Consider the following 12,419-nt stretch of genomic DNA (forward strand, 5'->3'; position numbering starts at 1 on the left):
TGATGACTTGGAGGTCGTTTATCAGATTTATGAACATAGCACGCGCTTGGAAGGGAGTATAGGTCGACTGGAGGTAAAGAGAGAGGAGATATCCGTAGTGTTCTTGTGTTTTGGTTATGATAGTCTGCAATATAACCCAATCGACTAACCATGTTGTTCAGACTCACTCGTTCGGGGGAAAACACAGCGATTAAAATTAGCAATTGGAGAGCTTTGAGGTCCCCAGCTGAGTGTTCGTGTAATTCTTTGGAGACATCACAGTGCTGGACAATATCCTCGATTCCTTCAAACTGGAATGAATTTGTGGACATGGCAGAATCAAACGAATTGGAATCGTTGTGATATAAACCACATGCTTGGGACATTATGCTCAAACGAATCGTCAGCAGTACAATTATCGAAGACTGGGATCACCAACAAACACTACTTTGAACAGATTGAGTCTGTCTTCCATGTCCAGATTCCTATATTCGTCAAAATGTCGCAGAAATTGAAAGAATTGTCTGACTCGACAACTCATCGAATCAGTGTTAGCAAACACTCTACAAATCAGATTCATAACTAACCTGTAAAAAATGTAATTTATATTTTCCAGCATCTGAACTGCCTCTTCCGAAAGACACATTTTGGGAGCATTCTCCAGTATTTCCCCTGTGGAGGACATGACGGGTAATTGAGGGGCGAATTTGACCACAAGGTGATTCGAAAAGTCCTCAAATGACTTGGGGTACTCAAAATCCTCTCTGAACACACAGTCGTAGAATCCGCTGTCCTTGTGTTCCTTTCCCTGTGGATATGTGTAGTCCATTCCAGTAAAGTAAGTCATATCAAACGTGTTTTTCCGGATATTTCGATGCATTTCGGCGGGAAAAGAATGATGTCTTTGCATAGGCGGGTACATTTGTTCGGTTATTTGACAGTAGTTGTAGGGAAATGGCACCGAACATGTCGATTCGTAGTTATGTGGACTGATCAAAACAGAATTGGAAATTTCCTGATTTGCTTCTCGCGAATTTTTTCTTTTATGTTCAATTTTTACACGTCTTTTCTTTAGTTGGTCATCAGCTGGGGGATTATAAACACGGCTTACTGAGAATCCACTGCTTTTTCATTCCAACGCTGAAACATTTGTTGAGTCGACAGGCGGGACAGAACTTGCGGGTGAAAGGAGTGAGGGCACACTCCCCGTTGAAGGCACAACGAGTGTTCTAAGGGATATATTATGGAGGACTACCTTCTTTCTGAGAGCATTGCGTCTGAAAAAGGCTTTGCAGGATTCACAGGTGACTGCATTAAAATTGTAGCCGAGTGCTTTATCTCCACATATGGCACACAAATACTGGAACTGGTGTCCTTTGGGTTTACTTCTCCGTTTATGGTGTTCGACGTGTTCGCCGAGTTGGACTCCCTAGAGTTGTAGCCAAGTAACTAATAGCATTGTTTGCGCCTGCTGAACCAAAGTGTCTAACCACTGGGGCATTTACTTACTTCAAATTCGGAGGAATCGATCGTATCTTCTCTTATCATTTGGCTGGAATTCATTTCATAGGACTTGTCAGCCGACCTACATAGATAGTGCCAGTGGGCATGAGAATTATCGATATACAATTAGCGCTTAATAACCAAGAGAGTGTTCGCAAAATACAGAACAAAAAACAAGAACGAGCATGCAATACAAATTTATGCAAAACCGACAAACGCGTGATAAATGCGACCATTAGACGTCTACCGATAAAGATAGAATTAGGCTATGTCTTAAACAAAGTGCTGATAGCGCCATTTAAGTTTCCTGCTAATGAAATATATATTTTTCGAACAAAAAAGCATTCAGTATTGTGTGACAATATATCGACAAACCCATTAAATATATTGACTTACAAAAAACACGACACACACCTCACCGACACAAACCAAAATAAAAATTCAATCTCGGAATTTTAGCGTCTTTATTCTCCTATCGACCGGCAACTGTCACGCAATTCGCTTTGATTTTTTAGATCGCAAATAACAAAACTTGACTCGATTCACAACTTAAGTCCATAAATGAAGGGTAAGGGTTGTGGTCTCTTATCTTTTAATGACCTCTTGCATTACGCACATCAATCATAGTACAACTTGATTCTTATTTTGTATAAATTTGACAATTCTTTGAACTGGAAAATATACTTTCTGTTCAATCATTTTAATAGTACCTCGTCCACTAAAGTACACCATTGTTTAAACAAATGACCTCGTATTACCTAAATGGTACATTTAATTTAGTCAATTTGAATAAAACTGTTTATATATCTGAATATATAGAGGTTTACCACTTCCCTCAAAGTGTACTTTACTATATATAATTATATGTCAGGCTATAATTATTAATGCTATTTTTGAGTTTCCTAGTAACTATCCAAATAAATTTGTGTTGTAATCGACACTTTTTTGATTTAGCAAACACATTTTTTTAGTCCAAATAATATTTTGTCGATTTTTTGATAAGTATTTTTCATGACTTGTTTTGTCGATATGAAATACAAGTACAGTAGTTTCATCAACATTTTGACAGTAAATTGTATTTAGGTATTGAAATTCAGTTTTTGATTTCGTTTATTAATGTATTATAAAACAATATTTGGTCGAGTCTATGAGTGAATGACAAAAACTGAGAAAAAAAATTCGTCTCAATTTTCGTCTACAAAAGACCGCATAAAATGATAAAATGTCCAATTCTGAGTGATTGAGACTTGCGGTTAGATATTTCTCTTGTTCCATAATAAAAACACATTTTGTTTAGTCATGTACATTTTCGTTTAAAAAGATCAACCAGAATTTATCCGACAGGTTGTAAAATGAATATAGACTAGTGACGTCATAAAATAAAGTACAAAAATCAAAGTTTATTTATTAAACCACATGATTGAGAACTGGAAGTAATGCTCCTGTCGGGAAATGGGGTGCCTTCCCAAAAATAAGCTGATAAGTGAATGACTTGTTTAATTTTTGGAGAAAGGCTCTATAAATGTACATTTGATTAAATTCAAATAAAAGAGTAAAAAATTATTATAAAAAATAAAAACTCCATTTCAAGTCATTGTATATAAAGAATTCAAGATTTAATCCAAGTTTCCACATTTCAAATATATGATAGGGTAAATATGATTAACAAATCTCTCAATATATTGATTTAATGATAAAAATGTAAAAAAACTAATATTGACCCAATATTAAAGATAACAATGATTTAAAGGTTGACAACATTTATCCTTATCATAATCCATTATCAAACCAACAATTAGAAAAAGGCGAGTGGTAAGCATTGTTAATCTCCAACTTGGCCAATACAAACTTTTTAAGACTAATTGATAGACAGATTTTAATTATTAGACATACAACTGATGTACGAGACGAACACCCAGTCTTAGACAACAAAAATAAATGCAATGCACTGACAAAAAAGTAAAAAATAATCAATTCTCCAATCTCCTCCTCTTGTTGATTGTATTTCGGGGATCATCGATAGGGTACTCCATTTTCTCCAACTGTTCGACAGGATTAGCCACTTTAACCTCTTCCTCCGAATTATAACAAAGCCGGTGGTGGAGCCTACAATCCATCACCATCTCAACCACGGCACATCACACTCCCCCTCATCGTCCGAGTACTCCACCAGAGAATCCAATTTGGCAAAGTTACGTCCAAACTCTTCCCGAATCTTATCCACCATCGCCCTCCTCAACTTGATTTCCTCCGGCAGTTTCTTCATCTTTGAAAACACGGCAAAATCCTCGTCCAAATCTGCAATCGTCGTGGAAGGAGGCTTGACTGGCACCTCCACTTTCTGCCGCCCTGCTTCCTTCTCCGACAGCAAAATGAGTTCTCCCCTCAGCTTATTTATCTCCTCCTGCAAAATATCCCTAAAAATAACCCCAAACAGCCATACACAGTGGTCAGTGCCTTCCTCTTCGGTTCCTCGGGTTCTTCCACCAGAATATCCACAGGTGACTCAACCGGAGGGGAAATAACCCTCTCCACCACTTTAGGAATAAAAATCGGCGGAGGACACTCTCCGTCCTCCACAGCGTCATCTCCAAAGGACAAAAGCGAGTAATTCCTAATAAAATATTCCCAACTGACTACCGGACTCCCCTTGTCTGGTTTATCGGTTCTTCCACTGGCATATTCGGAAGGACTGGCTTATCAATGACGATATCCTTAAAGGGATTGAGGACAATCTACATTGATGGAATAAACAGACCTCAGTGGACTTAATTCTGTGGAGGATTTCTGGTCTTTCTGTTTTTTTATTGACTTGTCCCTCTCCGAGTTTAATCATATTAAAAAGTGTATCCCCCGCCACCTGTGTGTAGATATGATAAAAAACTGTTCCAAAAATGGTGTTTTTCTTGTCTAGTTCAGGGGTGGCTGCCAATGTGAAGAAGAATTGGCTTTCGTTCTGGTTGGGTCCGTTGTTGGCCATTCCGACCAGTCCCCGACGAGTGAATCGCAATCTGCTGTGAAATTCGTCCTGAAATAAACGAAGGGGACTACTCGGAAGGGTTTTCCGTATGAAGACTCTCCGCCGAAGCCGGTTCCTGTTGGGTCTCCTCCTTGGACGATAAAGTTGGGTACAACACGGTGGAATATTGTCTCGTCGTAGTAGGAGAGCATGCAGAGGTGGATAAAGTTGCGAGTGGTCTTTGGGGCTTCTTTAGTCCATAATTCAATGTCAATGTCACCCACGGTAGTTTTCAGTCGAACCTGAGTTGTTTTTTTTATATTTTTACTTTGGCGGATGTAGGTGGCTCCTTTATGTAGATGTTACTCATTTAGTCACTAAATAGGCACCACAAGGGATTACTAATTAATTATTTTATTTAATTAATAATTAAATGTTTAATTAAATAAAACATAATATTAATATTTTTCTAATTCAAAAATGATTAAATTAAATTATTATTTAATTAATAGGTAAATATTTAATTTAGTAAAACATAAATTAAAATTTTTCTAATTGAAAAAAACTAAATAAAATAAAAAATTTTTTATTATAAAGAAAATCACAATTTTCCCTCCTAAATTTAAAAAATAACAGTTTCTTGTGGGTACATAACAACAATAAAAATAACGCCTGTTTCCTAGCAATGCAAGTTGTGTTATCCACGTCGTATGACTTGAATCACAGACCGGGAAATATCCTCGACAAGTGAATCTTGAAAATGTATTTTAGACGAGGGGACACATATTGGTTATCCTCTGGTCTATTCCCCCAAAATATTGTTTTATCAACTCCAAAAAACGACTACATTCCACGTATAATCCTAGAAGGCTGGGGCAGTATAGTCCCCTCAAATATATTTTAGTCAAAGAACTGCAAGTGTACTCAACCAGTGGCACTGACATTCGAAAAATGGACAGAATTTATCATTCGGGTACCCAGGAGTACATTTTGTAGAAATCCCCAAAAGTGAAGGACTTGAAAGGATTGTGATCGACCTACAAAAAGAAGTCAGGATTTTTAAAATTGAAATAATCGACGGATGGGACAATTCTGTGGCAATTCGGAGTTTTGAGATACATAAAAACTAATTCTTTAATTTTATTTTTAAATAAAAAATTCTGTTTTTGATTTATTTTTTATAGATTTTTAAAATATTTTATTACTATAGAAATAGTAGAAATAAAGTTCTTGTGGTACTTTTTTATTCGACATGAATTCTCGGGATATGCTTTTAAATAGATTAGAGACAGTTACGACAGTTATCGAGAGTAAAGTAAGGGATAGTCCTCACTATCCAGATCGACGAGGAGATTGAACATCTCGACAATCTCAACGAACAGGACTTACAGGCTATCCGTCAACGTCGCCTTCAACAACTAAAAGATTTACAAAAAAAGAAAGAGGAGTGGCGACAAAACGGACACGGAACTCTAAATCAAGTCCCTCTTTGAATATATTTAAAGCTGACAACCGAAAAGGAATTTTTTGATGTACTCAAAAAAAGTGAACGAGCTGTCTTTCATTTTTTCCGCGATTCCACTTTCCGGTGTAAAATTCTGGATAAACATTTGACTATTCTGGCAGCCAAACATGTGGAGACATTCTTTGGCAAGGTGGATGTCGAAAAGTCTCCTTTCCTTGTTTCCCGCCTTAAAATTCGTATTTTACCGACAATGGTCCCCGTGGTTGACGGAATGGCGAAGGAGCACATTCTCGGGTTTGACAGTCTCGGTGGGACTGATGACTTTTCAACGGAGATGTTGGAATGGAGACTGGGCTGTGCGGAAGTGATTAATTATGAGGGGGACACTTCCCGTCCTCCCGCTCTCGTTTCCAAACCTGCCAAGACACTAAAATCTGGAATCCGTCGGACTAATTTCAACCGTGATCCTGACAGTGACGATTACGAAGATTTTTGATTGTTTTTTTCATTTCTAATGGTCGTTTCTATTAAACTTGCTTATTAGTATTTATTTGTTAATTGGTCAAAGTTGGTGTTTTTGATTTGTATATTGGCTACAAAAACGGTATTGAGATGGTTCACACATTATGGATAGAGTTGGATTATTTCTTTGTTTGATATGCTTTTAAGACGAGAATATCTTTTTCAATTCAGCGGATCAAACTGTTTGCGGAATCAGATAAAAGTCTGAGATGGACCAAGACTTGAGAAAAGTTAAGAAACTTGGATCTCACGAACAAGACATGATTATGCAAAAAACAGCTGCAAACAGTGCAGCCTAAAGGAAAATGGTTTAAAGCACAAAGAACTCAGTACATAATCTCGTCTATAACGCCGAAGCATAGGGACTTTCTGATACGGACAATTTAAACTAATATAGTTCTATAGAGATCAACTTCGGCGTACTCTAGCCTCCTGTGGACGCCTAGTATTTTTGGGAAGATTAAAAAGAGTAAATGAGTGTATCACGCCACGAGAAACCCGAATTTCACATTTTTTGTATATTAACTTTCTGAGTTTAATTTATTTTATTGTTTTCAAAATTAATTTACTAGCTATCTTTTCACGTCCTTATTGTTTTAAAAAAAAATTTACTATCATAATGGTAGAGGAGCAATTGTGTACTGATTGTAAAGGAATAATTAATAATTTTTGTCAAAATAATTAGTCAGATAACATTGAAGATTTAGTATAAATAGGACGATCCGAAATAATCGGAATATTCAAATGGTTAAAAACTTATTTTAATAATTACAGGGTGGCATTTGCGGGAAAGGAAATTGCTCAAATAATTGTTTGAATTCATCAGTTTCGGGAGACAGTTTTATATTCTTATACAAAAAAAATCAACTTTTTTTGAAAGACGTTGGTCAAAAACAAATTTCAGTATCAGTAGAAATTATAGCATAAAACATTAACTACTTTTAGAAATATGTATATTGAGAACTTTAAATACATCAGATTGCTTGAGCGGGGAAATTTCGGAAATGTATGGAATACATACAATAATAATTTATTTAGGTATCTTTGCATAAATACAAAAAAGATGGGAAATTATATGCCATCAAGGAAGAAGAGCGGGAAAACACCGAATTACAATGAATGAGGCTAGAAGAAACGAAGAGTTTTTAATTTTACCTTTTATTTTGTAGTTTCCATTTCTTGGTCAAAACTACAATGCTGTTATAAAAGCAATACTTAATAAAGAACCTGATTATTTTTTACTCGAACTCCACTTTTCCGAAATAATGAATTGTAAAACAATAGATATTCTGAAAAAAGTGATGTCGATTTTATATTCTAGTTGTTTGTCAAAAATCCGAAAAAGCGTCTTGGTAGTTCGCAAAACGGAATTGCTGACATCATCATCCATCTTTTTTTAAGGTACCCACATTAGCCAAGACAAGTTTCATTATAGATGATGGACATAAAAGCTATCCGTACAAAAACCATCTTAATGATTCCGAAAATACAACAACCACATGGGAGTAAACGTTCACTATCCGGGACTTTTTAAAATTAGTTTAACATTGATTTTTGGCATTTTTGATTTTATTTATCTTTTTTTTCAAAGCGTAGTGGATCAATAGTTTGTTTTTTGAAATATTTTACGATTTCAATGATTATGATTTCAGTATCATTTTTAAACAACCAGACTCTAATTGAAAAAATAAATAGCAGGCTCACAGGGGTCGTTTTTAATTCTTCCGAAATACCAGGCTTTCTCTGTGAGTAAACAAAGAGTGATGGTCCTAGCATACCTGAGGCTTAGATGTTTCCTCGTCTGCAATCTACAGTGGTCTCGAATTTTCGTAATGTTAGTAACAACTAATCGAATATCGTTTCTATAGGCATTTACTCTTTTTAATAATGACTTAAAAAATAAAGTACAGAGTGCGTGCTCCAAATGAGGAAACTTATTATTATTAACGCACTTATTGTAGGGCCACAATAATTATAGTTTTCATTCCCCACATACTTGTCCAGAGTGAACATTAGGTAGCTATATTATACGTTCTGCCTTACTTGAGCACTCTTTGGTCCTCTCCTGGGGGTAGACGACAGGCTGAGAATGTGATCACTTTGTTTCCGCAGAGATCATCCCCTAGTTGTGATTCACGGACATCAACCGGCCACTTCGATTATTCCGTGGCGGGCAATATCTGCGTATTCGCCTACTTCTGGGTTGAAGGGGTACTCCTTGGGGGTCATTCATTGGTGTACTTTCATGGGGGGTAATTCAGTCTCAAAGTCGGCTTCGGTCTCTTCTATTATTGTAGATAGTCCGATTTGTTCGATTGGGGGGTCACCGTCTATTTCTTCGTAATCTAAAACTGATTCTTCGATCATTCCTTCAATGACCACACGGGAAAGATCTCGAAATATTACGGAACGTCGCCCAAGATAGAGGAAAATAGACCAAACTAATAATTCTTATTATTCCAGTGTTGCACAAGCTTTTTCATGGTATCGCGAAAGTGCTTAAATAAATTGACATTGATTTCAGTTCTCATAGTTTTACCTTCGACTCGGTTTTATTCTGGGCTTGTGACAAAATCAGCAGTAGGTTAACAAAACAGACGAAAAATGGCGAAAGTCAAGTTTGTAACAGCCTTACGTATCAAGTTATACAATGCTTTTGTTAACCCTATACTTTTGTAAAACAGAGGAATATAGGGAGGGTCTGAGTCTGAACTATTAATTATGTTGAAAAAGACATCTCAATCTCGTTTATTTAAAATATTGTGGAATGAATTGGGATGCAATTATACATCATTACTTTTTCATACTGAAGTACTGAAGTACAATGGTTGTCACGTGAAAGGGTATTGCATCGTTTTATGTTTCTCAAGAATCAAAATTTTCAATTTACATAAATTTGGAAAACAATCTTTGTTGACAGAAAATTGAATATTTAGTTTCCATTTACGCGAAACTTAATAAATTTACATTATCGCGTTAAAGAAAATATCAAACTGTTTTTATATCAACGGCATACTCACGCCATAACAACCTGGACCTGATATTGACCTACGATTAATAAAGCACCCAATATTGGCAACCATCGTGCGTCCCTGCCTTATAAAGCACCCAATATTGGACGTGGTGCACCCAATATTGGCATATGGTTTTGAGCAGTCCGAACGTCAATATCATATCTATCACCATCAGTCTTTCCGTCGTTGACTAAGTGGGACTACAGATATTGATTTGGGTTGGGAGGTGGTTAGCCCCATCACCGTCATGTTCCGTGGACTCCCTCGTTAAAATACCGGGCATTGATCGGTCGAAACTATGTATATTCCTCTTTAATCAGTGAACCCATGGTTGACTAACCCGAACACCCGATACTGACCTGTGTTGCGAGGTGGGGGCAATCCCGTCATACTTCGTGGACTCCCGCGTTTAGAAGACCGGGCTCCAAAACCTGTGAATCCTCTATCTATATTCAGTGTCACTGTTGACTTAACTCTGGCTCACGGCAGATGAATGGGACGCACGCTCAGAAGAGTTCGGTTGCCTTGCCATCCGTTCTTAATTCCTGTCACTCTCTCTCTATGATTACAATAAAAACTTGATTGATTGGCTTCCGTTGATAAAAATAACATTTCAGATAAATTTGAAGACAGTTGAGTTCAAAATTCATTCAATGTTGAGATAATACTAGCAAATCTAACATCAATTGAATATTAACATCTTATTGATTTGACATTAGAATACAATTCAAAACAGATTTATAAAGATGACCTTTTTAATTTTTGGAGAACATACATCTCAAAATATCCAGATGTCTCGAAAAGACCTATACGCACACTTTTACCTTTTCCAACGACTTAATTATGGGGTTTTCAATATTGACAGTTGTCAACAATAACTTCAACCATTACACAACTATGGTATGATAAAAATTGCCTCAATGTTCACATTAAATTTTTTTTGGTTATAATAATTTAATTGGAAGGGTTCCGCAGAAAAAATAAAAGGTCAGAAGGGCTAAAATGGTTAGATATGATATTAAAGGAACGCTTCCGAAGCATGGATTTTCCTTTAGCATGCGCTACTTTTAGCATCATTCCAAGTAGCATATGAAGTTGCAAAATCGAAGAAGCCGCATACTATTGCCGAGACTATTTCCGAGACGCCTCACGAAAATTGCAGCAGATTCCTTTGTCAAATAATTCTATCCGGGATAGAATTAAAGATGGATGATAGAAACGAGGTTAAAGACGATTTGATTGAATTGCAAACATCTAAATCACTGAAAATACGACTAAATTCTTTGGAGGTTTTTTGGTGCGGTTTGCAAGCAGGGTTACCGAAACTTGCAAAGAAAGCACTGTAAGTTCTGATACCATTTGCAACAACTTGACTATGTGAATCTGGATTGTCATCTCTACTATATATAAAAAATAAAAACAGAAACTCTCTTAGTCCTGAAAACGATCTCAGAATTGCACTAGCAAACAAAAAACCGCGTTTAAAAGAATTAATTAAGATTAAAAGACAAGAAAAATCTCAAGAAACCTAAATAATTTTTTAAATGATTTTTTTAATAAAATTCTCTGTTAGATTTAAAAACTGGGGTGCCAGGTTAGCTTTAAAATTTTTGGATTCCGAACTCAAAACTAATCGGGAAGCACTGTTTTAGAGCTTCTATTTTTAGTTTGATTGATTAAAATTCCAAATAAAAAATTTTATTGAATTGTTTCAATTTTCTAAAAAAATCAATTTTGTACTTCGTTATACTGGCATTTATTATATTTCCTGACGTTTGTTTCTATCGTATCAAGAGAAGTAAATCCTATGGGCTTTCCTGTTGGAGATTTAAATGCAAGCGCAGGACAATTGGCTTCGCAATCTGTCAATGCAATCGTTGGTGAAACTAATTTTCCTTCTGAAAATTCACCGGTTTCCCGAATTGAGAGAGCTATAGAAGAACAGTTGGTAACGTCCAAGGGACACTGTATTATAATTTAAATCGGTTAAAAATAATCGCTCTTATTTTTAACTAATGGCTCTTGTTCTTACTAATAATTCTTGTTTTAACGGTTTTCAATTTTAAAAGTCTTTATTAGTCAAAAACAGTATCAGTAATATCAAATAGAACATACACAATAAATTATGTTACCAAAATACACAGTATGTATTTTAAATATAAATGAATTATCGGGCGCAGGAAAATTGGGCTTGGGACCGGAGGAAGCCACTGGAAAACTTGTTTGTGACTTTACGGGTGCTAGAAATATACCACAAAATCCGCTCTTTAAAAGATTCCGCAAACACCTTAATGTAAAAACCAGTGGGCTAAGGATTTTTTCCAGTCAATATAAATAGTTTGCCTTAAAGTTAAAGCAATCCTGAAATTTTCGTGGTCTTAAATGCTACTAAATTTTCTGTATTTAGTCTTTCTTGTTATACCCTTTAATTAAATATCGCGTTTTTGTTTTGTTTATATTTATGTGATATTCTTTCATAGTTTCTATTTTTAGTTTAATTGATTAAAATTCAAAATAAAAAATTTCTATTGAATTGTTTCAATTTTCTAAAAAATCAATTTTGTCCTTCGTTACTACTGGCATTTATATTATATTTCCTGACGTTTGTTTCTATCGTATCAAGAGAAGTAAATCCTATGGGCTTTCCTGTTGGAGATTTAAATGCAAGCTCAGGACAATTGGCTCCGCAATCTGTCAATGCAATCGTTGGTGAAACTAATTTTCCTTCTGAAAATTCACCGGTTTCCCGAATGAGGGAGCTATAGAAGAACAGTTCATACAGCTCAAGGGACGCTGTATTATAATTTGAATCGGTTAAAAATAATCGCTTTTATTTTTACTCATGGCTCTTGTTCTTACTAATAATTTTTGTTTTAACGGTTTTCAAATTAAGTCTTTATTAGTCAAAAACAGTATCAGTAATATCAAATAGAACATACACAATAAATTATGTTACCAAAATACACAGTATGTATTT

At 35.6% G+C, this 12,419-nt stretch overlaps 1 protein-coding gene across 1 annotated transcript; it reads left to right on the forward strand.

The window, feature by feature from the left end:
* The first annotated feature begins 5,693 nt into the window (after positions 1–5,693).
* On the forward strand, positions 5,694–6,402 carry LOC115231251 (thioredoxin domain-containing protein 9-like). The gene is made up of 2 exons (XM_036500004.1): positions 5,694–5,756; positions 5,947–6,402. The coding sequence occupies exons 1-2, from the start codon at positions 5,694–5,696 to the stop codon at positions 6,400–6,402; spliced, it is 519 nt and encodes a 172-aa protein (XP_036355897.1).
* Positions 6,403–12,419: the final 6,017 nt, after the last annotated feature.

This window comes from Octopus sinensis, unplaced genomic scaffold, assembly GCF_006345805.1.
Source record: "Octopus sinensis unplaced genomic scaffold, ASM634580v1 Contig17961, whole genome shotgun sequence".
Taxonomy (NCBI): Eukaryota; Metazoa; Mollusca; class Cephalopoda; order Octopoda; family Octopodidae; genus Octopus; species Octopus sinensis.

What these genes read in the sequence shown, in the direction of transcription:
- LOC115231251 (XM_036500004.1), top strand. Translation starts at nt 5,694, where the DNA reads ATGAATTCTCGGGATATGCTTTTAAATAGATTAGAGACAGTTACGACA. An exon ending in CGACAGTTATCGAGAGTAAA is followed by an intron (nt 5,757 to 5,946) that starts GTAAGGGATAGT and finishes ATATATTTAAAG; the next exon opens with CTGACAACCGAAAAGGAATT.